Consider the following 27,750-nt stretch of genomic DNA (forward strand, 5'->3'; position numbering starts at 1 on the left):
CATTCCAAATTGAGACATAGATAGAGTAAGTGTTAGTCGTCATGGCTGATGCACAGAAACAGGAATCTCAGTAAGAGAATAGAATCTGTCATTCTGTCTGAGGACTACATGTCAGATGTGACCAGTGTGTTCGAATAATCTTTTGCAGTTCCTGTAAGAGAAATCCATCTTCAGGTCAGGTTGCCTGTTTGTGGCCTTAAGGGTAAAAAAAAAACCAAGAAGAAATCAACAAATAACATGTCGATGTGTATGAAACAGAAAACTACTAAACAGAAGGTGTTTTCTGAAGTGCTTTGACATTTTTCTTTAATTTCATGTTTTTTCCTGAAATGATTTTGTGCTGTTGCCTTTGTTGTTGTGTTTTGCACCTCAGGGCAAGAGTATTTAGTTCCCCTGACAAAACATGCTCAGATTGATAAAGCTGAAGCCTCAAGGAGCATGTTGTTGCTGAAGGTGGAGCTGCTTTAAGCTACTTTATAGCCTATTTTATAGTCTAGGACACCAGATGTGTGTGAATGGTCATGGGATCTTATCAAATCAAATCAAAATTTATTTATAAAGCACATTTGAAAACAACTATGGTTGACTAAAGTGCAGTACATGATGAATATAAGACAGGGATAAAACACCACTCACAATAATACACATACAACCAACTCACATGTTGAACGCCATGGAGAAAAAAATGAGTCTTTAAATGAGATTTAAAGAAGACAGCGTCAGAGCATGCCTAACATGTAGAGGTAACTTGTTCCATAGTTTTGGTGCTGCTACTGAAAAGGCCCCATTCCATCTGAGCTTCAGTCTAGTCCTTGGAACACCCAAAAGCAGCTGATCAGCTGATATTAAAGACCGTGAGGGGGAATAAGAATGAGAGATGGGCTGGGCAAGGCATTTATAAACAAATAAAAGATAAATTAAATAATTTGTTTTATATCATGTAATCCCAACTACACACATTTTCATCAGTGAGTGGTTGGGCTCACATCAGAAAGAAAAAGGTTTAATGTAAAGTACTTAAAGTATTAAAGTACCAAAAATCAAAATCAGTAAATATTATATAGACAAGGATTAAATTACACCAGGGCTTTCAAGGGAGCCTTATTTTTGGGTGTGCACCATCACTTTGCAAGTCATGTGCATGTACATATATATTAGTGCATGTAATGTGGTCAAAAATAGGGTTACTACCATAAAACTTGCAGCTTATTTAACCAGAAACAGGGACAGAAAATTCTTTTAACAGCTACAACAGAAGCGTATCAGGTGGTTTTTGTATGAGCTCTCACAGCACACAACAAACAATGCTGCTGTCCACGGTGCTGAAGGAAACAGAACGGATCACCTATGTCATTTGGAGAATTTGACTAATTAACGAAAAAAATGGATAAACACAGTGCTGACAAAATAATACTATTCCTTTTCAAGAAACACCAGGAACCTTATTGAAAAATTAAATGTAAGCTGAAAGTATATTAATTTTAGGGCTCCCTCTTAAAGTATCAGCTGATTGTCTTTAGGGAAGCTCCTCTGCCTTTCAGAGCTCCCGTTAGCTCCCCCGTAAATCGAACCCTGTATATAGATATTACAAACCTGAAGTTAAGTGCTGAAGTAAACCACACTACTGCTTCTGACTTTAGAGACCTGTGAAGAGATTCATTGTATTCATACCATAAATTTTGAATTCATGGAGTCAGTGTATGGTTTATAGTTTTTTTTAAAAGCTGATAGCCACCTTTGCTATATTTACAGTGTTTTTCCCCTCAGAATTTTTTGTCTTGTTTTTGTTTTGTCTTTAAACATAATGTTCTGTTGTCATGACTATTGTTACTCAGCCCTCTTTGCATTGTGCTCCTGTGCTTAGACAGCATTTGGCAGCTGCATCTCCATCAGACAAATGGAGACATTCAGCAGTGCTGTTCAATATTCCTGTGGTGAATTGCCCCTTCAATCACAGCCGCTTAGAGCATCCATTATAAGGAAAAAAACCAGAGAGGCAGGGATGAAGAGAGTGAGCGAGAGGAGAACTGTATTTGTAGAGAGGCAAAGTAGTGACTATGGCAAGCTGGCGTGCTAGCTGAGCCTGAGAACTGATGATACATCTGTCACTTCTTGTGCATGTCATATCTGCCTCAGGTTTATCTCCATGTTTGTGAGAGAAGAAAAAAACACAAATATTGGCACAAGTTAGCAAGTGGTCTAATAAACTGCGCTTGTGTGTGTTTTATGCCTGTGAAGCTAATGTGCGAGGCAGCCAGGCCTCTATGTTTGCTCTGTCCCCTGTAGATGACAGAGACGTCCAGACAGCAGTATGCCACCACCCTGTCACTGTGGAGAGACGCATGCTGCAGAGACAGCCCTGGCAACCACTGACGCTCTTGACAGTGCACTTGTGTGTGCATGGTGGTTTGGTGCCTACCGATACTCAGCCATCTCTTGTCTCCATTCATGCCCCCAAAGAGGAACCTGAGTGGGTGCCGTGATGTGCCTGTCTTTGTTGTAGTAATCAGACTGTGATTTACACACAGCCGGACTGTAGTGTTTAAAGAAGCATGCCTTGATTCATGCTCCAAAACTGAGATGAGCTCACACACTGAGTCATATGCTCAGTAGCTTTAGGCATGAGAATGTTATATGCAGGACAGAAATTGAGTGGCTGGATATCATAGCATTTCTTAAAACCCGTTTTTATTCCTGCTGGTATGGGATTGATCTCAATCTGTTTACTTAAATGAGCCTGTATCACTTACTCATATTTTAGCAGAGTCTGATTTCATCTGTAAGACAGGCTAAAAATAAAAAGGTACTCTGTGGTGAAAAGTTCACATCCAAATTTGGCTTGCTTACTGTGCTCCATGATGCTGGCAATCAAACCATCTTTGCAGCATTTCTAGATGAACTTGTTCATGATGTGCACACTCATGTCTGGTACCAGACCCAAAGATATACTGTACTGTATGTTCGCACAGACACATGCAAACTTGTGTTGTAACTCACACTAATATGATTTTCTATGTAAACATTTGGGAAACCACTAAACAGAATTATCCGTTTCAAAAATCCGGTTACATTGCTGATTAATTAAAATACATATTCAGTATATACATCTCCATGCACCTGCCATTTCATTGCTAGTGTGTAGAGTTTTCACCAGACTGTAGGCTTTAAGCAAGTACTCTGATTGGAGCAAATACTCAGCTCAAATTCCTCTTGAATATGTTCACTTGAATTATAAAATTTGTGTCTGCATGGCCTGTATTCATCATAAACATGCCAGCTGAACAAGAGGAAAACAAAGCTTAAACCTATTTGACAAACTGCAACTCCAGTGAGGCTGTTTTGAGAAGAAACTGTGTGAAAAAAAATCCATTATCTACATGCTTATTCACGATTAAAGGGGCTGGCCAGAATAAAATGTTTCTGGACCAAATGAACCTGGACTTAGCTAGGATGTGGAAAGCTGTACTTTAAGTGAAAAGAAAAATATTTCTTACCCAAACCAAGTAGTTTTGCTGCCAGTTTGTTTTGATAGCCTAATGGCATCTCAAATGAGATTCAAATGTGACTCAAATATAGTGATTAGAACATGCTAGACTGGAAAGGGTACTTCTTTTCCTTTAACATCACTCTGTCAGACCAGCCTGCGTGGTTACTAAGGTAGCAAGTGCTGCCGCAGGCAGTGGTGAAGAGGCCAATGCTTCTGTGAAAAGGTCAGAAATCCATTCAGTCAGAGGAGAAACAAAATGTGTTTTGATATAGTTTTCCAGGTAACATCAGGCTGTACAAGATTCTATTTTTTCATAACCACAACAAAATTGAATTTTTTTCCAGTTTTAGTTCTGACCTTTGAAAAGTCACTGATTTTACTCATATTTTGAGTAAAGTAACTATACCCTAGAAAACATTAAAGGGTGTCAGTAGAGTCGTTGGGCCCTGTGATGGACTGGTGACCTGTCCAGGATGTACATTACCTTTAGCCTGGTAGTTTCTGGGAGAGGCTCCAGACCCCTGCGACCCTGCGTTGGAATAAGTGGGTAAAAACATGGATTGATGGATGGATGGTGCCAGCACGTAACTCCAACACGTTAGGTTCCACCTGTATATAAAACTTTGCTTATTATATGTATGCACCTCTTCTTACTGATGTAAAATGACCATTTCGATTCTTAGCACATATGTGAAGAAGATGTCACAGATCCAAGGGTGGTGCTACAGAGGTGTACGGGCCAAACCTAAAATTTGACTGGCCCCCAAGGTGCCACCCCAAGAACAGAGAATAAAATTTTAACAAATATTCCGTGTGAAACTGACCTTCCCCTGGTTAAACATCAGATGCCCAAGTGCAAGTGAATGTAGCATATAATGTATTTCTATATATTGTGATACGTCAACACTATTGTGTTCTTGATCATAATGCAGCATTTTTAAAGTACCATCTCACCCACTGCTTAGGTGGGTGATAATATTTGTCTGTCCAAACTGTTTACATTTTATGAAGAGGATGGAAAAGTAGTAGAACCACCAGATTCGATGACTGTTCGAAGTTAAATGACCAATAATGTAGAAAAACACAGATTAAATTTGTGATGTGGCTAAAGGCAAGTTTTTCTCGTCATCAATGAGATGTGTTTATGCAGCAGCTATTAAAACCATACAATGCAGGATTGTTTTGAGTGATCAATTGTTAAGAAAAACTAACTGGCTGTTTATAAATTTAGCTTAGCAACTTACATTTGATAATCACTTTAGTTATAAAGTGTAAGTTTATTAATCAGTTTATTATTTTTCTAGACGCTAGACCTCACTTTGTAGTTTTTTCCAGTCTGTGCTGCAGCCTTGTCCTGTCGTCTAGACTCGTTTCTGCACACATCTAGCAAACCAACAGTGATCTTTGAGGTTTGCAACCATAGAACCAAGTGCGTGTCCACAGTCTGCCCACAGTGCATTAACCTCTTTGTGAACTGGGAAAACCATGAACTACTTTTTAAATGATCAGTTATAAGATTCTTACAGCTGGTAAAGTTTCTGTTTAACACTACGGGATTTAGGGACTTGCTTAGACTTAATGACTGGTTGAACTCAACTGATCATCATACTGTTTTGTTGTTTTTGGTTTTCCTTTTTCAAAATCTGCTGGAAACCACACATTAATTCTGTTCGGACACGTAGCATGACTGACTTGGAAAAAACAAGGCACATACTAAACCTGAAAGCTCTGTATACTTTTTTATTGTGCATTAATTTTACCATACATGAGTTGTAGAGGTGTGGGAAAATACAAAAAAAGTAATATATAAACAATAAATACAAATACGGAAAAGGACTATTAGGCTGATAAATAATGCAGGATATAGAAATCATACAATGAACTTTAAAAAAAAAAAATACAAGCTCTAAAATTTCCATATTTGATTCAGTTTAAAACAGCACAAATAATATTCAGAGCCAGAAATAATTTACTTTCAAATAATATTGATGATTTGTTTTAGCAAGAGAAAGGGGTTATGATTTAAGAGGGAAGTTGAATTTAAAAATGCAGCATATCAGAACAACTTTAAGAAGTATGTGTGTTTCAGTGTCAGGGGTAAAATTATGCAACAGCTTAACAGATCAGTTACAGCAAAGTAAAAACATCAACCAGTTTAAGAGAAGGTACAAAATGCAAATATTAAATAAATATAAGCTTGAAGATTAAGAACAACAGTTTAACAAAGGATGGTGATGATGGTGTGACAGCGTTTGAAGACAGAAATATTTGTTTTGTTTCAGTGTTTTGTTTAATTTATTTATGTTTTCTTGGGAGGAGGGAGGGAGGGGAGTGTGTACATCTTTTTATTGTGAAGTAGGAAATTTGAGTTGTGTAATACAGTTGGAGTGTTATAGTGTATTGTAGAAATGGGGTAGGGCTATATAAGTTTATACTTCTGCCTACTCCTTTTCAGACATGAAATGCAAAGATGTAAATATTGTAAATGAAAGAATATGTTTAAAATAAACTTTGAAATGAATGAAATGAATTAAATTAGACTTCATCATTAAGTAAAACAGTGGATTATATAGCTGCAAGGTTAGTGTTATGCACACACATCCATGGCACAGTAGGAGTATCCACGTTGAGAAACATGATACTCCATGTTTGCTCCATTAAGACACCAGGAAGGAAAAAAAAAAAGTTGATGAGTCAATGATAATATATGAACACAGCAGTCAATACTGGTGCTGGAAAATCCACTATGACCAATGAGTCCATGAGGTTACATTCTTAACGGTCTTCACGTAAAACATACTTACACTGTGACACACTTTTGGGAAAATACATGACACATTCAACCTATTATGGTCTATGCTCTGTAAATAGCACTGTGCATTACTACAGACCCCTGTGTTAGTATGTCCAAGGTCGGCACCGACTCGACTCAAGAGAGCAGAGCATGCCATTTCATCTGGTTCCTGGAGCTGGATGTCAAAGAGCTCCTGTAAGCATTACCTATGCCACAATGAGACTCAACCATGTAGAAAAGAGGATAACTGACTTGATGGGGGGCAGCTGACTGGAGAGGAAACAGAGGGGGCTGAGAAAAAACAGCTGAGAGGAGGGAAGAGAGAAACACAGCAGAGGAAGGGAAAAAACTAGGGGAGTGGGAACCTTATCCTGGAATAGCCAGCAACTAGAGCTGCAGACTCCACCCTTCTCACCCCTCCCCTTACTCTCTCTTTCTATCTCTCTCTTGCTCTCTCTCTATCTCGCTCTCTCTCCAAAGCAGTCTGTCATTTGACCAGGCAGTTCATAGAGGCGAGAGCTCAGCAGCAAAAAGAAAGCAAAGGCAAAAAGGAAGGACAGAGCAAAGGGAGTACATTCAATACAACAATAAGCTCTCTAGAATATTTCTTTCACCGTTGAAACACGCTGTTGGTGTGGATTCCTTCTTGGCTGCAGCTTTTGTGGACTCTCAGTCTCTTTGATGTGAGCCTTAGGATTGTTTGCAGTCAACTTGAGGAGGAAGATCAGCTGACACCTTTTTGGGGATTTACACTTTGAGGAGTAGACCTTAAGAAGAGAGGTGGGGGGCAGAGAGATAAAGTGCCGGGCCATGCCCACCTCTGCTCATGGTTCAACAGCATGAAAGGGGGCCACCATCACCATCGCCACCACAGAGGCTGTGGCTGCCAACACTTGTTCCGAAAAGTCCTGGTCAAGTGTGGCTGCTGCTATGCCAGAGTCAGAGGTTAGTGTCACACACACACGAACTAAAAAGAAAAAGTTTCATTGAGCTCAACATGGTCAGTCTTTGCTCACCTTTTATGATTTTATTGCTTTTTAAACTGAAGCAATAACTCTCTTCTGCCTCTCTTCTAAATTTTATTAGATGTCCATTCATGCCTCCCCTTTCTTTCCTTCTTTTTCTGCAAACATATGCTTATCACTGAAATATGGACATCAGTCTGCACCTCTAGCTAAATGTGTGTGACACACACATTATAGCAGGCAAAACATGTCCTTCCTACAAATAAGTACACAGTGAGGAACAGGAAAGAGGACATGCATCACACATTCTTCCCTTATAGATAGAGAGGGAAAACATGTGCGTATGTGTGTGAGTGTGTGCCTTTGGGATTTGGAAAGTGACCCCCTTCATCTCAGTGAGTGCGTGTCATTAGGTTATGTGTAGTTCGTGGATGGATGAGAGGACTGCGCTACTCTGAAACATTCCTCTGCCCCAAACAGTGGGAGATGAACAAAGCAGCAGTAACACACACATACCTACACTACCTCATCCCCACACTATCTTCCCCTTAACTCTGCTGTTTATTGTAATGAAGTACAGCATAAATAAGAGTGGTTCATTACAACAGTGTTGTTGAGTAAAATGAGCGAGTGGCAAGCGTGTAGTTACAACTGTGCTGGTGAGCACACAAAGTTTTTTTATACAAAACTCAGGGCTCACTGTAACACTCAGCTGAGAGCTAAACGCTTCAGGTTATAGTCTCCCAAATCTTTCTCTGTCCCTGTCCTGTTGCTGCCTTGTATGCACACATGAACTCTGTCCCTGTGGTGCAGAGGCAAAGTTAAAACAACAACAGTGTCTAATAGCGCTATATGAGTTTATGCTGTGGTGCCACGCTGTGAGTTTGTTCCTTTTTACAAGGCTACATCAAAGGCATGTACAGTGGAGCTACCCATTGAGGCTCTGTGCTTAGGGGGCCTCATGAAATTGACTTTCATATTATTGGCCGACGTTGTTAGATGCATACCTCAGATTCCTTCAGTTTAATCTCTTATGTAATGGATATTCTCCTTTTCCATCGTCTGCAGCTCCCCACTGCACCTTTACCATGCTATCATAATAAATCTGCACACACTTAGATCATAATATAAAAACATGAGGGGGATTGGAGGAACTAAATCTTTCAGGCTATTAAAAGGAACCTCAATAAACTTATTGTAAATGCATTATTTCAGCAGTCCAGATTTCTTTCAACAACTTCTAGTATATTAGGACTATGTTGCTGGTCCAACATGGCAATAGGAAATGTTCTATAATTTAAAGATAGAAGAGGAGAAGTTCTCATTATCTGAATAAGATAAATTAGAGTTTTCTTTCATACCCTTTGCAAAAAAAAAAAAAAAAAAAAAAAAAAAAAACCCAAACCAAGCAAAAAAACCAAAACCAACCAAACAAACAAATAACAACAACAATAAAAACAAAGAAAGAAAGAAAGAAAGACAAAGACAAGAAGGGCCTTCAAACCTCTGCCAAAGCTAATAGTCCACTCTAAAGTTTATGTTTCTCAGCCTTAGGACTCCCTCTGACCGGACTCAAGAATTTCTAAATACTGCAAAGTTTATTTTGTGCTTTTTGACTTGATGTTGCAGATTTTCCAAACTGGAGGTCAGTTGGCTGTCAGAACTGGATTTGGTAGACTTTTCAAAACTGTATTTCTTTTCTTTTATACTCTCTCTCTCTCTCTTTTGTTTTCATTTGTTTTATTACAGCTTTTACTGTTCTGCCACTTTGCTGACCTATTATCTAATACATTTGACTTATAAAACTTGTTTACAGTGTCTCTCTGCTGTGGGAACTTGTCTAGTGCTTGTAGAATTTCAGTCAGTACTGTTCATTTGCCAGGGTGTTGTGCGAATTGTTGTTTTTATTCATTTAATTTTGTTGGTTTACTTGCCAGCAAGATTACACAAAAACTATTAAGCTGGGTTTCACAAAACTTCATGGAGAGGTGAAGCACAGCTTAAGGAAGATTCCACTAAGTTTTGATGCTGATGTTGTATGACTTTATTTTAGAAAAAGCAAAATAGGCATGTGGTCTTGAGATGCACCATATGAGAGACATCTTTATTGTGGTGTTTAGAGGACAAATACTGAACAACACTGGCCTTGCTTCAAGGTCTTCAGTTCTGCACATTGTGTTTTTAGATTAAGCATTTCACTGCATCACATAATGCCATTTTCCTCAGGAAGCATCTCATTACTTAGATTCCTTAGCTGAGAAGTTCAGGATTTAAAAAGATAGTAGCTTTGTGTCAGCAGGAAGATTTCTAATGGGACTCTGATAGCGAGCAGCTAGCGATGAATTATTTAAAAAATTGTTTTTTATTCAGTCATTTCAATCATAAATCTTGCTCTTTTGCACTGGGCTAAACTGTCCATGATGCATTCATACCATTCATTCTAAAAACGCCACTTAATTAACTCAAAAGAAAACTATCAAGTGCTGCATGATTCATTCCCCACTTAGACATCCCAGCTGTCAGCTTGTGTGCCGGATAATGACACACTCTGCACCATTATGTCACACCATATGTGGATCTCGTGTGTCTTACCCAGGCACACTCAAATCAGCATGCTCACGGCTTACACACAGTTTTAGTGAAGGGATTGCTGAACTTGAGCTAGCTGCTGACATTCAGGTGAGACGACTTTCAGAGGATGAACATCAGTCCTGCGTCTCATCTATTTGCTCTTCCAAAAAGAAGACGGCAGGCAAATCAAAGACTTTTTTTTGCTGCTATAAAGACTATTCTGCCCCAGTTTGCTCACATCTTGATATGTAATAAAACTCAAGCAGCAAAATCCTCAGTTTAGAACGATGATCTCTGACTGTCTGTATGGGTGCTGTTTGTTTGATAAACTGTGCTATGTTTGTTACATAGTTTAAGAGTTTAAAATAAAAAATAAGCCTAAAGAAACATGTAGTGCAGGTGAAGGAGTGGGATTATTGACTGAGCATTGCTCCATCATGACATAGGAGAGCAAGAATGATAGGTGGAAAGATGGGGGAATGAAAGAGAAAGATATGTATCAATTCAACCCTCCCCTGTACAACACATTAGCGGATTGGCTGCTAGTGGGCCATTAGTGAAGCTTGCTTCCCAGTAAAAGCCTGTTGACAAACCACTGTAAAATAGATGGTATGCCATTTTCTTATTATGCCAACAGTCTGCAAAATTCATTGGAAGGTGGTGCAACTTGCATTTCACCAAGTCGAATCTGAGAAGAAGGCTTTGGGGACTGTTGTTTTTAGGATGTGAGGGAAGGCAGGAATAAAGGAAGTGTTGCTCTTAAATTCTGAGCAGGTAGCAAGGCACTAAACTAAAGCCTGTTCACTCTTTTTTTGAAAATCACCACAGACTTTCAATGAAAGGAATCCTGATAAAACACCGCACAGAACTGTGATGATGACACTGATAATCCTTTATTTATCCATACGCTGTAATATTAAGCATGGATCCCAAACCAGCACAGTCATTTCCACATCACATATTTTTTGTGGCGCAGCCTCCCACGCTTCACCCTGAATTAAATTTGACACGCTATCTGTGCAGGATGCCAGATTAAAGAAAGACAAAGATAAAGATGGAGCAGAGGCATCGTTGCTGGTTCTGCAGAATGCATAAGTCATGATGAAAAACACACATTGGTGAAAAATTCTTTAACACCATTTGAGGAAAAAAACTTCTTTTTTTGCTGTAAAGTACATGTATTGATACATTTTAAAGCATGTGCATGCACATACAAGCTAAATCATAAATATACTACAAAAGTACTTTTCCTCATAAGAGAATTTTGTAGAAAACAGATGGAATAAAAATAGGTGATTTAGGCTTTCTCTATTCTATTCTATTCTATTCTATTCTGTTCTGTTCTATTCTATTCTATTCTACAGACATTTGACAGACGCTTTTCTCTAAAGCGACATCTGAGAGTAAGAACAACAAAAACAAGAATTTAAATAGGATGGGATGTCTTAAGTGGCAGTCTAAGTGTAGTGCTAGAGGCAGTGCGTTTTCCTCTATAATGGTCCTTTGTTTAATTATAAGATCATGAAGGTAAAGCTAAACAAGAAGGCTTCATATGAGATTTCTTCCAACTGCCATATTTTTTCCTTTTACACATGCATGTTTAGTAGGCTTCAGTTACATGTTTGTCTTTTACTCAGCATTTCATCAACTTGCTCTGTTCTACAATTAGGGCATAAAGCAGGTTTGCCCATGCACTAGGAGGTGGGGTAAGGATGACTTTGCATCAGCCAGCGGTGGCATGGCAACAAAAACAATGTTTTTAACTATGCATCCATCTCTCTTTCTATGAACTGCTATATCCTTCTATTCTCTTAATGTTCTTCCTCTCGTTTGTCTCCTTCTCTTCATTTTAAGAAGCAAGAATCTGTGCTATTCTATGCATATATACAGTATACTGTATGCTCCATTTTAATTTGAGAATGTGTTTATTTGTGAGTAATGGGGGCTGATGTTGACTCATGCATGCAGTGAGTTAGGACAAGGATCCCCCACAGCAATGACACACACACACACACACACACACACACACACACACACACACACACACACACACACACACACACACACACACACACACACACACACACACACACATACTCATACTCATATATATTTACATGGTTGAATGGGGAAGATACAGACAACAAAGGCTTAAACAGGAAAGTAAATAAAGAGCCAGGACATTTCTTATTAAAAGTGCATTAAATGGGATTATAGCTGCCTCACATTTTATGGCTTGTGCATCTATATGCATTCACTGTATAGGTGTATACATACAAAAACATATGCATATTGATTAAATGCAGTTTCAAAAATTTAAATGACACATTTGCCTTTAGGGCCATTGAGGTAAATTTCAAACCTCTGCATCGTTTGCAACTGACTGCATTTAATTGTGGTGCCTAGTTAGTTTATATACAAACCATAAACAAAATGTAAAGATAGACAATGAACAGATGGCTCATTAGTTTAGAATGAAGTGGTTGAACATTGTTGGAATTTTTTGTTCGACTTACCCCTCAAAGATTAGTCAGAGTGCATGATGTGTTACAGACCTGGGAAGTGGAAGGGTTCAGTGTCTTGCATTAGTGTGGTTGTTTTCAGACATAGGAACTTAGCCCCTCAGGTTTTCCTATGCTAACCTGCGACCCCATGATGTATGAATGCATGTTGATATCAAGTGTAGCTCGCTTTTGACAGAAAGCAGCACTGCTGGCAAATGCTGGGGAAAATTGCTGTGACAGAACCAGCACGTCTTTTTATGTCTCAGCTGAAGAACATTCTCTTGTCATCGGCTTATAAGGCAGACTTCAGACATTATGGAAAAAGCAACAAAAATAGCTGAAATTGAAGGTATGCTGGACTGCTGTGGCCCAGCTTTGTGTTCGGCAGTCTGAGATATTTTTAAACTTTGCACCCCAACCCACCCTCTGCCTCGTCATCTCCTCTTGCCCTCCCACTAAACCCCCTGCCTCCTCTCTTCTGTGCAACCAGTCTCCTCCATATTGTGTCTCTCATACATGCAAAAGAGAAAAGGAGGGACAGAGAGATATATAGTGAGGGTAAAGAAAGAGCAGACTTGCATAAACCCACTGTTCCCAGTCTCTCAGCTGGATAGAGAGGTCTGAATATAGGAATGTGAACACCAAGCGGAGCATTAAGATCAGACCCGGGATATTCTCATTTACTCTTTTTCTTCCCCATTTACCCCCCTTCTCCCCTTGCTCTTTCTTTCTCAGTCTGGTCAGCAGACAGCCAGTCAGTCGATTATTAATCATGTCTTTTCTCCTTTACACTATTTTCACCATCTCTCTTTTTCGCTGTTCAATCTCGCTTCCTTTTTGCTCCACTAAATGGTCTTGCCCTGACATATTTCCAGGACTTCCATCCACCCTGTGTCCCACACTCTTTTTCCTTTTCCTCAGAACTCTGTTTGTAAACGTGCAGAGGAGAAGAATGAGGGAACAAATTATGAAACACAGGAGTGCATTCCATACCTTGTTTAGAAAGAATTCTCCAACAGAGCAGAGGGGGAGAGGAGACACGTCCCCCTGTGATTCTACCCCCACTTTCAGCCCATATGGCTCTTTTTATGTTGCAGTCTTTAGGTATGTTCATGACATTTTGTCTTTTTGCACTACTACTCAGTTATTAAAGTGTTGTACATGTTCATTGTCGAATCAAAATCCAGATTCTGATGTTGCTGTAATGGCTTGTGATTGAGAAAACAAATAAGAAAAAGAAGAAAGATTGTTCACCATACCCAGTGCCTCTTGGTAGAGAGTGAACCCAGATGCACTGGGTTCTACTCAGAGAGAGTGAAACCAGCAACACTGTAACATCATCACTGTAAGTCTCGGCAGCAGCTTGACTACAACTACTACTTTAAGTGATTGTCTGGCTGGCAGCAAAGAGACAGTTTCAGATTTTGGCTGCACTTTTTTCCAGTTCTACTCAGAGAATACTTGATGGAGGCCTCTCTAAGAAGTTTTCCAAAACAGTGCACAAAGCATAGCAAACAATGAGAAGGGACAATATTGAGAGCCATTTATTGTTGCTTAAGCTTTGATTACAGCTAAGCAGGCTCCTTTCATGTTATTTGAACATGTGAAAAAAACCTACAAAAGATTATTTTGTTTCTAAGATGGTTACAGTTGAAATGATGGGTAAAAGGGCCTGACCTGCTTCCATGGAACTTTTGTTAAAGACAGCCTTAAAGCCTTATGTCGCTCTAATTGAGTCAGTATATTATATTGAGTGTGTGCGGACTTCTGTCCTGAATTCTTCTTCACGTTTGTCTTATTGTGACTAGACAATAGTGATTGAAGTTCATGGCCTATCAGTTTCACAAGAGTGTCCAGAGTAACTTACATATTAGTAAATTGCATTGTACTCTCTAATGAAAAACTTCTGTGTTGTTGAATAATGGAAGAGGAAACATAATATGATTTTTCATGGAAAATTCAGTAATGGTAACAAAAACAAAACACTAAAGAAAACATTTCCAGGAGTCTTCTTCAGTCTTTCAGAAACCTTTTCATGTGTGTCTGCACACTCACCCTGTTGTCAGCAAACTATAAATTGACATGTTTTCCTCCTCTTTGTCAGCAGATGACACAGTGGTTCTCACTTATCCGCAGGTACCATTGATTGTTGCCATAGACACAAGCTTTCATTTTGGAGATAGCCTGCAGCTGGTCCATTGCAGTTAATAGTTAAGGCTTAAAAGCTGCCTTGGTGGATCACTTGATGAGGCATAATACACAACTGTCCCTGGTTTGAAACTGTCTGGGGACATGTGTTTTATTGATGTATATGTCTGCCTTTGTTATCAACTATCTAACAGATGTTAAATGTCTTGTCAAATTGTTACCAGCTTTTGATTATTTTATATCTGCTGACAACAATCAAATACCACCTGCTGATAAATTGATAAAAACATGCTGTCAGCTCATGTTTTACTAACAAGGCAGTTAAGTGTGGAATGAGGATAAAATAGCCTTTAAAGACTCTGTCATTCATACTTTCCTTTTTTGATTTGGTTAATTGTAATTGTTAAATCTGATTATCTTATACAGAACTGAAAGACCATGAAATGGATAAAACTGTTTACTTCATGAATTTGAACTAGAAAGTACAAGTGAAGACTAGCCCTAAGTCACCCTGTAACACTTGAAGGGATTTTGTGTTATCATAAGACATCATCTGAATGGGCTTATGAAAAGGATCTGATCAAAAAAAACAAAAAAACAAACAAAAAAAAAAAAAAAAAAAAAACAAAAAAAAAAAAAAAAAAAACAAAGCCTTACAGGTGCAGATGGTTTTCTTGAATATGGAAACAGCTTTTCAAAGGTATCCTTTGTGTGCATGGCATTGTTTTACAAATAAAATTAGATGACATTTTGCAGTGTGTCAATCCATGGTTATTCATTAATTTACAGTATGTTACCTCTGCCACAGACAGGCATGTATGTGTTGCTATGTATAACATAAGTTAGTGTACGTGCCCACATGTGTAGGTTGATTTCTCTCTGATAGCTAATCTCTTGGGTGGCTGTCCCTCACTCTCTCTTCTTCTGGGTTCAGTTGCTATGGCAATGAGAGTGGGGAGAAATGTAAAGCCATGGAAAGGAAAGAGAATATGTGTCTGAAAAGACCATTTCGTGAGAATCATTATACCAGAACATATTTATGTCTGCTGGACAAAACTGTATACCAGAGAGAGAGATAAGATATCTTGTTTCACTCTGTGGTTTTTGTAATTCTTGCAGTTCAAAGTTGTGATTGTCTACACAGCCAGGGTGAAACACATCAAGAGCCCAGAGCTGAGAGTACCAGAGCTGTCAGGCTTACTGGGGCCAGGAAGAGATGATTTACATCCATGAAGATCAGCAGGCCTTGCAACTCTTGCTCCTGCTCTGCTCACAGGCCTCCTGACTGGCACTGCCACAGCTGCCATGAAAAATCACACTCGTTTTTAATATGCTGTGTGTTCTCCGCACCTCAGGCGTAATGGCAGCCTTGTTTACCCTTAAACACAAATGTGAACTTTCTTTCCTTTACTGTGTCTATCTTGCAAGTTAATCACAGTGATGATCAACCCAGTGTGTTTGTTGTCTGTTCCTAAAGAAAGAAAAGGAACAGTTTTAATCATCACTAGGATTATCAGGACTTACATACATATACGCGTTAATAAACACTCACACAAGTGAGTGCTATGCATGTTCTGCAAGATCATGTAAGTGCCTAGTCATCCCACATTTTTTTTTTGTAAATGCTGTTGAGCATTTTTCAGTGGATTTTGTAAAAATTTTGCAAAGGCAGAAGAAATGACACAACATGCACAGTTTATGCTTAACTTCGTGCAGCAAAATATTTGTCTCACTAATTGGGGTTTTTTCTGAGAAGTATTGAAAGAAATGTTTAAGAAGAGTTATACTTCTATTGCACAGTATTTTACAGGCAAATGTACTTTTTATTCCACTGCATTTATATGGTAACTTTAGCTGGCATTAGAGCCACAAATATCTGTTGCAATATCAAACCACCATACATATGAATAAATCATGAATAAATAATTATAATTTAATATTCATTAAAATACTTTGAATAATAACATCATACACACCAGCATGATTTAACATTTTGATTTAGGAGCATAGAGTATACTTTTATAATACTAATAATTTCAGGAAAATATCAAAACAGACACACAAAATAGGTTATCGGTATTAGTGAAGTAGGAGGATCCAAGCAACACTTGATAGGATGTCTGTTTTAATATTTTAATTTATCCAAAGAAGAGAATCTATGTGAGCCTCAAGCACAAAGTGATGAATTTTTTTATTGAAAAATTTTATTCTTATTTCCCCTATTCATAAAAAAATAGTTAGCATTTTGCATCTACATATACACACAGACACATTAAGGGTGGAAGGAGGCACCATGGTGAAGGAGGTTAGAAACCAAGATCAAGGCAACACAGAGTGAAATAAGCCAATCATCAGAACTCCACAAAGGTACAACCAGGAATGGGGTACCCATGATGTACAGTCAGATGTCCATACTTAAGACTCTGGAAACTGCCAAAGAGTCCAAGCACTGGCTGCACAACTGAGGAGAAAAGAAATAAAGGCCAGGAAAATAAACTGGCTGCTCTCCACTAACCCAGCTAAAGTCTACTTCCAGTGGCAGGAAGTAATACCATACATGCTAACCCACCAAGGCTGGAGATTAAACAATAACGGAAAGGCATATGGGAGAAAAAAGCATCACATAACAATGAAGCACAGTGGTTAAAAGATCTAAGAGCAGCCCCCTCCCTGAACAAAGCCCAGTAACCATCACGGTGGCAGTCATCCAACAAAGATAATCAGGTAGGAAGTACTGGACAGCACCTGACCCGGACAGGATCCACACCTACTGGTTAAAGAAGATGACTTCCCTCCATGAGCGCTTTGGAGCACAGATGAACCAACCGCTGAGAGATGGGACCCACCCTGAATGGCTGACCAAAGGGCAAGTCCATGAAGAGGCCTCATGGTGAAGCTACAAGGAAAGGTGCAACAAGTAAGGCAAGTTCTGAGAAGTCAGCTCAATGGCTAAAACAAGATCTGGGCTTTTGACAGCTATGCCTGCCAGTGATCAGATACCTGGCTGGGATAATACATTGGCCAAAGGAGGAAGTTCAGACTACAGATGTTAAAACATGGAAGCTGTTCACTATGCATGGAGGGTTTCACCCTGAATCCAGTGTCCAGAGGCTATACCCTTAGCACAAAGAGGGAGGCCGAGGACTAGTGAGCATCAAGGTCACTATCCAAGATGAAACGTCCAAGCTCCACAAATACACCAGGAAGATGACCCCAGGGGAAGAAACACTAAGTGAATGCCTCAAGCAGTGGTTACTGGAGGAAAAGGATGTGGAGGAATCAACATGGGAGAGAAAAACTGCTGCATGGGATGTACCGCTGACAGATGGCTGAAGTGGTGGATATGAATAATTCCTACCAATGGCTAGAGAGGGCTGGACTGCAGGACAGCACAGGGACGCTAATCATGGCAGCACAGGAGCAAGCCATGAACACCAGAGCAAAGGAGGTCCAGATCTATCACGTGCAGGCTGTGCAAAGAGGACCCTGAAACACTCCAGCACCTCACAGCAGGATGCAAGATACTGGCATGTAAAGATGGTGGAGAATGAGAAAGCCAAGATCCTATGGGACTTCCAGATGCAGATTGATAAAATGGTGGTGGCCACCATGGAAAATAATAATAATATTCTTATTCTAATTCTTGAAAAATTTCACTGATATTGTTATCACTATCATCGCCACATCACCACATCTTAATTATTCTTAATTACTAACAGTGTCTAAATCATTCTAATTATTTTTTATACTTTTGGTATTTTGCTTTTCTTTTCCCCTTTATTGATCATTATTATTCTTTATTTAATCATGTTTTGCCATCCTAAGAACTGTATATGTGTATGTTGTTTATTATATAAATCATCTTTCTTTGTCTCAATTATTTGCTTACCTACGCCCATTATGTTGTGTTTTGCTTTCCTCTCTCTCTCTCCTGTATGTTAGTGTTACATATCACATCCCTTCGCCCTTTGTTATTTTATTTGTAAATGCAAACCTTATCACAAAAAAAAAATAAAAAAATAAAAAATAAAAAAGAAATCTCTCACATGTTCATCCTTGTTAGTCTCAATCACTTTGAGACTGAAAAGGATTAAATTAGTGGGTTTAGTTCTTCAGAGCTTACAAATTGCTAAAGGCAGATGTTGCCAGGAACTGTTTAAATGGTTCTGGAGAAATGTTTGGAGCTGTCAGGCCCAGTAACCACAGACATGGTTACTGTCTTTTACTGTAAGGAGCTGGAGGAAAACCAGTGCCTGTAGTGAGATTGTTTCACACTATAAAATAAAATAAAATAAAATAAAATAAAATAAAATAAAATAAAATAAAATAAAATAAAATAAAATAAAATAAAATAAAATAAAATAGAATAAAATAAAAAGTTGTGGGCTATACTTGGTATGAAGAAATGGTTCCCAAACTTTTTCTTTATTTTTGCTAAATATGACAGTTGAGTAGTTTATTTCTATAGTAATCGACAGGATTTTCTTTGTGTTGTGCTAACTTGTTTAGTTTCATATTGCTTCATATGCTAATATTTTGAGACTATTGTCTGTCTTCATTACCCACCATTGACCTTTACCATTTCTTGACCATTACCTGGTCATGACTAGGGCAAGATAAGCCTCATATTTTCTTGTCTCTCTCTCATTTTTTTTAAATCTCTGTTGTTGATTCATCATCGCTAGCCCATTGTTACTTTCACAAATTTGTCCCTGTTTTGCTAGCAGCGCATAACCTAAAAAGTTTATGTAGCCTTGCTGCACCCCCCTGTCATATCTCCCTAGGGGGCCCACCCCACAGCTGGGGAACTACTAGTATCAAGTAATTTTTCATGTGAAACAGTTTTCTGGTTTGGTGCTGAAGCAATTAATTCTTTATTCATTTTGCATCTTCCTCTTGTTAATGAAGATCTTGTTCAGATATGAACCGAGGCACTGGAGGAATGCTGTAGTATTTACATAGGAATCAACATCAGAGATGTAAATACACAACCTTCACCAATTAAAAATGCATTTTCATTCTTCTGTTGAACAGCTTTTGACATTTAGTTGCAGCAACACTGATCGTGGTTTTACGTGTCTGTCATTCAAAGTTGTTTCATAATCTCTCATTAAGAAAACATCTGAGTCACTCTTTTCCATCACTCCATTGACAATAGGATTAATGCCAGCATAATCTTTTTGGTAAATTTTCCTGGAACTATCAGTACTTCATTGCTTTATACTTATGAAAAATATGCCACACATTCTGGCTGTGAGTGCTGACAGCAGGAAACCGAACCTAATGGCTTGTTTGTGTCGCTTGATGTGTCTACCACGTATTTCCTCCTGTGCTCCTGGAATCATAGCAGCGAGTGCATGTGTGTGTCTGCACAAAGTAGGTCAGCAGGAGGACAGGAAACCGCTGCTCAGTTGTCTGACTGCAGTGGTGACTTTGTGGACACAAGCTTATGATTTTTGTACTGCTGATTGTGTTTCTTCTAATACAATCAGAAATTACTTGCTTCCCTTTCCACTCCTTTTTTCTTCATTCACACTAGCATGTGTCCTGCCTTTGTAACTTTTTTCTTCGTTTTTACAGCTTCCCTAAAGCATAAATAAATATGGAGGGCTGAAACTGCCAAAAATAAATACAGAATATCAAAATGGCTCCATAAACAAATTCACATGGTAATAAATTTGACAAAAAAAAATTACTTTTAATGTTGGCAGTTTCAGTCCTCCATAATTATTTATGCTTTAGGTAAGCTGTAAAAAAGAAAAAGCTACAAAGGTGGGATTGTGTGACTCAAGAAAAAGGAGTGGAAAGAGAAGCAGATATTTTCAGATTGTGTTAGAAGAAACACAATCAAGAATTCAAAAGCCACAAGTATTGTTGTGGTTTTGGTCCTTCCAATCAGTCAGTTTCACAGGTTCAGCCTCGTTCTGCATTCACTTATAAATGCACATTCATATTCACAGAAAGATGTTTAGGCTTGATAGTTTCAGATGATTTATGGATATATGCAAAGTTATATGTGTTTAGTTATCTAAAAGCTTGCTTCCAAATAAGAAACGATTGTTAATGGAGGAGATTTTCTAAATGATTTTCCCTCTCCTCCCATGTCACCGCTAGCTGGTTTTGTATGTCCAACTTGTGCTGTTCTCAGCAGCTTTGTGGGAGAGCAGGGGGAGGGCATGCCATCAGAGTAGGGAGCTATGTGCCCTGATCCCAGAGCAGAACCCAGCTGCAAACAAGAAAAACAATGCAGTGCACAGAGATGCAGTGGGTAAGAAAGTGAGAGCGCCAATGAAGGTAGAAGGTGGAGATGATGTAAAGTAAGACAAAACTCTAGAAAAAGTGTCAGGATTCATAAATCAGTAGCAACAGAAATAAAATACACATAAACTAGCCTGGGGCCAACAGGATGGGATATAATGAAAAAGAAATGTTGAAGGGACAGAGATATGAGGCAAAAAGTCTGGGATTGAGGATCAGTGCAGAGTGGGATTTTAAATGTTATTTATTATAAAACACAGTGAGATATATGAAAGTTAGAAGGTTTCTGGTCATATGCTTATGACCGTAAGTGCCTCATGGCGTCTGAGATCTTTCAGTTTGCACATCTGAATACCTGAGTGCAGCCTATGTCCTGCTGGTTGATGAGAAGTGTGTCCATTTCCTCTGAGTGGGTGAAATGTAATATAGCAGCACTATCTGGACTGCCTTGGATTGAGGGGGCAAAGAATGAAAGAGATAGAATAGATTTGAGAAGGTAAGTATGGTGTTGTGCTGAGAGTTTTTAGCAGTCATGCAGGCAGACCTGTGTGTTGATCACTACGCCCCCCGGAGTTGTGATCTGTGAGGTACTGACAATGATTGGCAGCTCTTTCTTAGACTCAGCTGGACATTTTACAAGTTTGCCACTGAGGTAACCAGCAGGATGCTCTAATGTGCTGCATGTTGAATCTGACAGACAGACTGACTGACAGACACTGGAAACATCAGGTGAACAGTCCACAGACATGTGCCCATCTGGGCTGTGGAAAATGTTGTGCAGTTTGTGTTTATGTGCATGTTTATAGGAACCTGTATGTTTATTGGTGGAGTCTAGTAATGCCTAAATTGCCTGTGGTCCTGAGAGGCCCTAGGGTTGACAAAGAGCTCCTCGGTGGAAGGGCTATGAACAAGTTTGCTCCATTACAGCCAATGCTTTTAGCCTGATTTGTTGGCTCAGCAGCACTCACTCATCAGCTGATCAATAAAAAGAAGTTGGATGAGACGTTTTCTGTCAGTTAAAGCATATTTGTCTACATCATTTGCCCAAACAACTTCAGCAGTGTAACTTGCCCTTCTTTCTCACTAGTTTTGTGTTTCAAAAAAAAAAAAAAGAAAAAAAAGAAGAAAAGCTGTCTTACATTCACTGATGTCCAAAACTTTTACAACATTAATGAGACTGTAGCATCAAATATTTTTCTTTAACACATGATATGCAGATAGTGTATAGACCATCACTGGAAAATACCATTTAAATTGACTTTGGTGCTTCTAGTTTACATTAAGCAACATTAAAAAAAGGACATAAAGGGTGTAGTGCTAAATGATTATTTGATTAATCTGTTAAATCTTCAGAGAATGAGTCAGAAATCATCATAATACAGTTTAATGAGATTTTTTGATGCACTTAATTTTCATGCAACTGTCACATTTAATATTGTCAGCCTCTTAAATAATAAAGTTGTTTTTCTTTGCCCTCAGATGCAGTAAATTGAAGTAATTCAGTTTAAAGCTGTGATTGGACAGAATTAAGATTAAATTGTGATGGACAGTTTTCATACACATCTGTAGATTCATACTGAATCACTGAATCATTTGGAGCCCTAAAATAAATTGGTAATGGAGCCAGACTATATCTGCTGGTTATTATAACAAATAGTGTAATACTGTACTAAAGCAAAAACTGCAAAAGGGATCAGACTCTCTAAGTTGCCCTAATGATACGATCAGATTTCAGTTAAGTGAACAGCATCAGGAGAAAATCTGGAACTACTTTAGAGCAGATACTCACTTTGGCTCTAAAGTTACACAGTGCAGCACTTTTGGATGAGCCTCCCACTCTAGCAGGCGCAGAGCTTTTCAGACAGTGAGTGGGCGACTGGTGAAAGCCCAGCATTAACAAATCACCATTGGGCCAGCTTAATGCAGTCCCATCGCCGTGCGCCTTCAACTGTTAATTATGGTAAGCACCTAAACAACAGTGAAGTTGCATTAACAAAATCAGTTGGGATAATCGTAGCAGTGGCATAATGGAGATGAATATCATGGGCACTATCAGCATGCAGCACGATAGGGAGATAGTGGGAGGGAATTTTTTTTTCTTCTCAATTTCCTCTTTGTAGGTGTTTAACAGTATCAACGCCACTTATCTGGCAACCTGTGGGTGGAGCAGAGGCATGTTTCCCTGAAGGGACACTCATCAACCCCTTTTTGTGTCAGTTTTCTCCCTGCTACTGAGAAAAATATGTTATAGATGTCTCTGTGATGGCTTGTATTGAGAATTCAGACTTAACTTTCCAGGGTCAACAGGGAAACATACCCATACTGCATGCACAATTAAAGGGGTGTTGCCATGGTAAAAGATGTAATTATGAAATCAGCAAGTCGTGTAAGCTCTGTGAATTATAAATCTGCAGAGTTGTCATGGCCACTGCATCACTATGAGGCAGCTTCTTATAAAACGGTGTTGCACTCACCTGAATTGCTTCCAAACACTGAAAGTGTCAGTCCTTTTTTTGCTTTTTACCAGCTTTTTCAGGTCATGTCTGGAGAATTAGAAATAGTGGAACTGGATGTATTTGAAGACTTTGACCCTTAAGTATTAAACTGAGCAGGGAAACACAAACCTCTGGGTCTAGCACTTGTCAGAGGTCAGAGAACCTGGGGTTGGGAGGTTGCTCGGGATTGGATTCGCCATAACTTCCATGTCCTGTCTTCTCTCTTTGTGGCAGCCTTCACTGATGTTACATGCTTAGCTTTTTCCATAAAGTCAATAGCTTTCAGGTGATTTTTGATTTCTCTTTCTCTTCATTTCTCTTCTTCCCTACTCAGCTTGCCACTCTGCCTGGCTTAGATTCCCTAACAGTGTCCAATCTTACAGGACATTTTGGGATTTGCAGAGGGAAGAATGGGGTAACTGGTCACCCCCAGAGAGCACATGTGATACCAAAATGCTTTGAGATAAGTCAGAGTAAAATGAAAGGAAATGGATGCTTCTGTTGTGAAAATACACCAGATGGTTTGCATCTTGAATGCACAAATGATCAATTTAACCTAAATGCTTGTGCACTGGCAGTATGAGATGTCAGGAAAATACTGTTAGCTTCACACAGTGGAGAGTACAGAGCTTATTTTCACTGATCAGCAGTGAGGTTACAATTTTATTTCTGAGATAAATAAATGAAAGATGTGTGGGGAATAGTGTGGAAATGCTCATCTTCTATTGCCATGAACCTTAAGGTGCACTGACTATTAAACTTATTAACAGTAACATTAACATTGACTGTTGTTCACAAAATGAAGAACAATGTGCCTGCACTCTTGGTCTTACTGCTGAGAGATGTGATAAACTCTCTCTCTGTGACCCACATAATAAATCTTTATATAAACATATGTATAACAAATTTACAAACCAGACTGAAACTTTACATCAAGAATTTCTTTTTGAAAACTAAAGGCAACTTACTAAGTTTTTCCATCATCTCTGTGACATGCCACTGGAAACTGAGGTAAAATTGCTGCTGTATTTGGACAATAATACCTCATGGACACAGGTCTTAGTTTAACAAGATCCTCCAGCTGCACATGTGTGCTGATTAAGGGACAGAGGTCTAGGCTGCAAGGATGGATTGCAAATATAACTGTATTGTGACTGAATAGATAAAACTCTCCAGATGCACAGTATAGAGGAAAACCTCAGAGCTGAGGAGAGCTGAGGGAAAGGGCAGCAGGTTAGAGGGACAAAGCAAGACTGGATTTGAGGACAATACAGAAAAAATAAATAGTCCGAGGCAAGGATCTCCCCCTCTAAAAAGGATTAAAATGGATGTCCGGTCCCAGCAAAACCTCCTGCTCACTTCCCATGTCCTCTTGACATCACTGTGCAGTAGACAAACTACAAATGCTCTGGAGAATTTTTCATACCACATGTCTGCTGTCCTTCATTCATCAGTGTGGTCATGTGATGAAGCCACGCACAGATTAATATGATAATAATAATAATACGAATAATAAAAATCTTCCTACTTGACTATAAATGACTTTAAGTATGACTTTTTTGGTGTGGGTGCGCAGCTGCACAGCTGTGTTTGAAGAGGAAGCCTGCTTATATGTGCACTCCTTGTGTTGATTTCTCTCCTGGCTTTTTCTCTCTGTTTGTGTTGTCTTCTGTTTCACGTTTTACATCACCCCTCACAGACCTGTATTCCTCCTTGTTGTAGTTGTCAAGTTTTATCTTGACTGAAGCAGAATGCTCTTTTTGCACTTTTGCTTTAGTAATAATTAATTGATTAACTGAAGTTTAAACAGGGAGGGTGCACTCTGCCCTGTGATGCAGTTAATCCTTATCTAGAAAGTTGTCTACCTTTTTTTTTTTTTTTTTTAATATTGATTTCTCTCTCTGTATCATCTCTCCAGACTCGTACTCAGCAGCCGGCAGCGAAGGCAGTATCTCCACCTCTGTGGCGTCACTGCCCCCTCAGCCATCAGGCAGCTCTGCCCCTAGCTCTCCCGGCTCTAAGCGCTCTGTGAGCACCCTCAAGAAGTGGCTCACAAACCCTGTCCGCAAACTCAGTGCCGGATCAGCTTCAAAAGGAGAGCGCCAGGTCCAAAAGCTTGAGGGAAAGCCTCCACCTCCTCCATCCCACAGCCAAATCCTAGGCCTTGGCAGCCCTCCGAGGCCTGACGAAACTTTCACCATTTTACCTGTCACCCACAGAGAACTGGTACGAAGCAGTAATCAAACTAACAAGGATGCTGTTTTTTCTTGATTGCACAATTAATCCTACAAGACTTTGAAAGTTGCCTTTGTGGTGCAGGTTCCGTTTTGCACATTTGCAAGGAACCGCCTCAAAAGTAAACTTCAAGACCAAAATTGTACTCACACCATCGTCTGACAAGGCTTTTACATGAACTGGTTCTGAAGTAAACATGCAAAATTTCTGCCTTTAATAAACACAAATTGCAGCCAACATCCCAAACAACTATGATTAGTTTACTTTAGGTAGCGCAAGAACATCAGCCGAGGTGCAGGTTTGATGTTTGAAGTATCATGTCAGATGGCACAGTTGCTAACAGCAACTCTGCTCTCTGCCCAGCTCACAGTATCTCACATCACAATGTTTTGTGACTCACTTTCCTTATTCTGTTTTCTAGCCATGTTTCTGATGTGTAATCATGCTATGGACATTGCAAGTCCTGCTGATGTTGTGCCATTTTGACACTATCTTTGTATGTGTACTCTAGGAGTGGAAAGATGGCCTTGCAAGCCCTGAGGACCTGTCACCAGCCTCACTACAGCCACCCAGCTTCATAACTGCCTCGCTGATAGGCTGCACATCGCTGCCAGATACCCAGGTCTGTAAGAAACAAATATTATAAAACTGACATTCAAATCTAACCTACTTTTTCCTGTTATCAAGTATTATTTATACTACATAGAAATGACATACAGTCAAACCTGTTACTGGCTTAAATACAAAATAATCTTCCGAATATACTTTATGACTATGATGTGATTCAGGCTTTGTCCATTAAATCCACCATCAATTTATTTTTGTTGACAGTTAATTGAAGCAAGTCTCTGAGAGGGCTAGCAGTAATACTCTCAATGAGGACCCAGCCTAGTGGGGAGGTCACATCAATGCTCTTTGCCTGTATGGCCTTCCTGTCGCATGTAGAAATGGCTAACTTACTGCCTGAGGAGCTCAGTGATCAAGCTGAATAAATGCACCAAAACATGCAGGGAGGACAGCATTGTTTTACCACATAGTCTGTATATACACACAACCAGGCACACAATCAATCCATGAGGGAGTCTAAATAAATACTGTTCTCTTAAAGCAGATTTATTCCTAGACGACCCGAAGGCAGAGTTTAACAGTGACCTGTGTGATGCATGACTCACACTGAACATCTTACAAAAGGACATGCCAGGAGATAAATAGGAAATAGCACGAAATGGCAGATGTGATAAAAGAGCGCTGTGTGAACACATACGTTTTCATTTCTCCATCAAACTCTATCAGTCAGTTGCTCGCAGGAAAGAAATGTCTCAAGTTGGGTATTTGTTGAGTGCTTTTTTGTTCTGAAGTGGATGCTCGCCAACAATGTGGTGTCGCTCTAAAGGAGAAATATTGCATTAATCAGCAGTGCGTAAACCTTATTGATATGAAACAATGATGTCTGAGCGCTGTGGAGTCTCTTGTGCTTGTGAATAAACACCTGAGCATTTAAATTCCGGTTTCAGTCTAAACAGCACATCGAAAAGCATTAATGTGATTACATCAAGGGATGAGGTCAGTGCTTTGGAGTTTTTACTGCCAGTCTTTGGAGGCAGAGCTAAAATTACACAGGGGAAGAGAGGTAGAGTGATTCATTGGTGTGGGCCAGTTCTTTCATTTACTGGTTTTACTTACTTATCAACCCCATCCTGGCTAGCAGGTGTTGTGTCACATGCATTGTTGTTTGTTCACTCACACCACAGTGCATCATAGTTTCTGAATAATGGAAATATGTCAGAATCTCAGTGGTTGGTAAAACTCTTGAGTCAAAAGCAAGAAGATTTCAACTATTTAATTTTTTTCTTCTGCAGAACAGTTTGTACTTTCTGTCATCTTGACTCACCGTTGAAAGATTATTCAGCCAAATGGAAAAATAAATGACTAAAAGTACAGAGTGGGGCTGTTATTATGAAGTCTCTTCAAAGTCATTCAGAGGGATTTTCTTTACTTCACATATAACAGGACTCTGTTTTCCTGTAGCCAAATGCCTTTGATTTGTGCATGGTTGCACAAGGATAGATTTAGTCTTTGATTCATCCATTTCCTCCTCATTGATAATAAGTTCTGGCTATGATGGCTGTTTGAACCGATATTCAAAACAGCATATTTAGAAGATCACAGAGCAATCGTCCTGCACATGGAAATCTCTTTCATTTAATTCTAGTTCTAATGAGTTGCAGACGTTTAGTGAAAAATTGATCCATAGTTAATGGATGTAAAATAATATTAGATTTAATTACAATAT

The 27,750-nt window shown here is 39.1% G+C and overlaps 1 protein-coding gene across 4 annotated transcripts in view; it reads left to right on the forward strand.

Annotated features, from left to right (window-relative positions):
* Positions 1 to 27,750, forward strand: part of arhgef25a (Rho guanine nucleotide exchange factor (GEF) 25a) — a 51,102-nt gene that overhangs the window by 6,923 nt on the left and 16,429 nt on the right. For 3 of the 4 annotated variants that reach the window (XM_042003469.1, XM_042003470.1, XM_042003471.1), the window contains 2 exons: positions 25,141 to 25,448; positions 25,969 to 26,079. In XM_042003469.1, the coding sequence (XP_041859403.1) occupies positions 25,141 to 25,448; positions 25,969 to 26,079 (419 nt within the window). Of the gene's footprint in view, positions 1 to 6,762; positions 7,227 to 25,140; positions 25,449 to 25,968; positions 26,080 to 27,750 lie in introns of those variants that run through there. The other variant, XM_042003472.1, reaches the window with a different exon arrangement.

Source organism: Melanotaenia boesemani, chromosome 13 (assembly GCF_017639745.1).
Source record: "Melanotaenia boesemani isolate fMelBoe1 chromosome 13, fMelBoe1.pri, whole genome shotgun sequence".
In the NCBI taxonomy this organism is placed as follows: Eukaryota; Metazoa; Chordata; class Actinopteri; order Atheriniformes; family Melanotaeniidae; genus Melanotaenia; species Melanotaenia boesemani.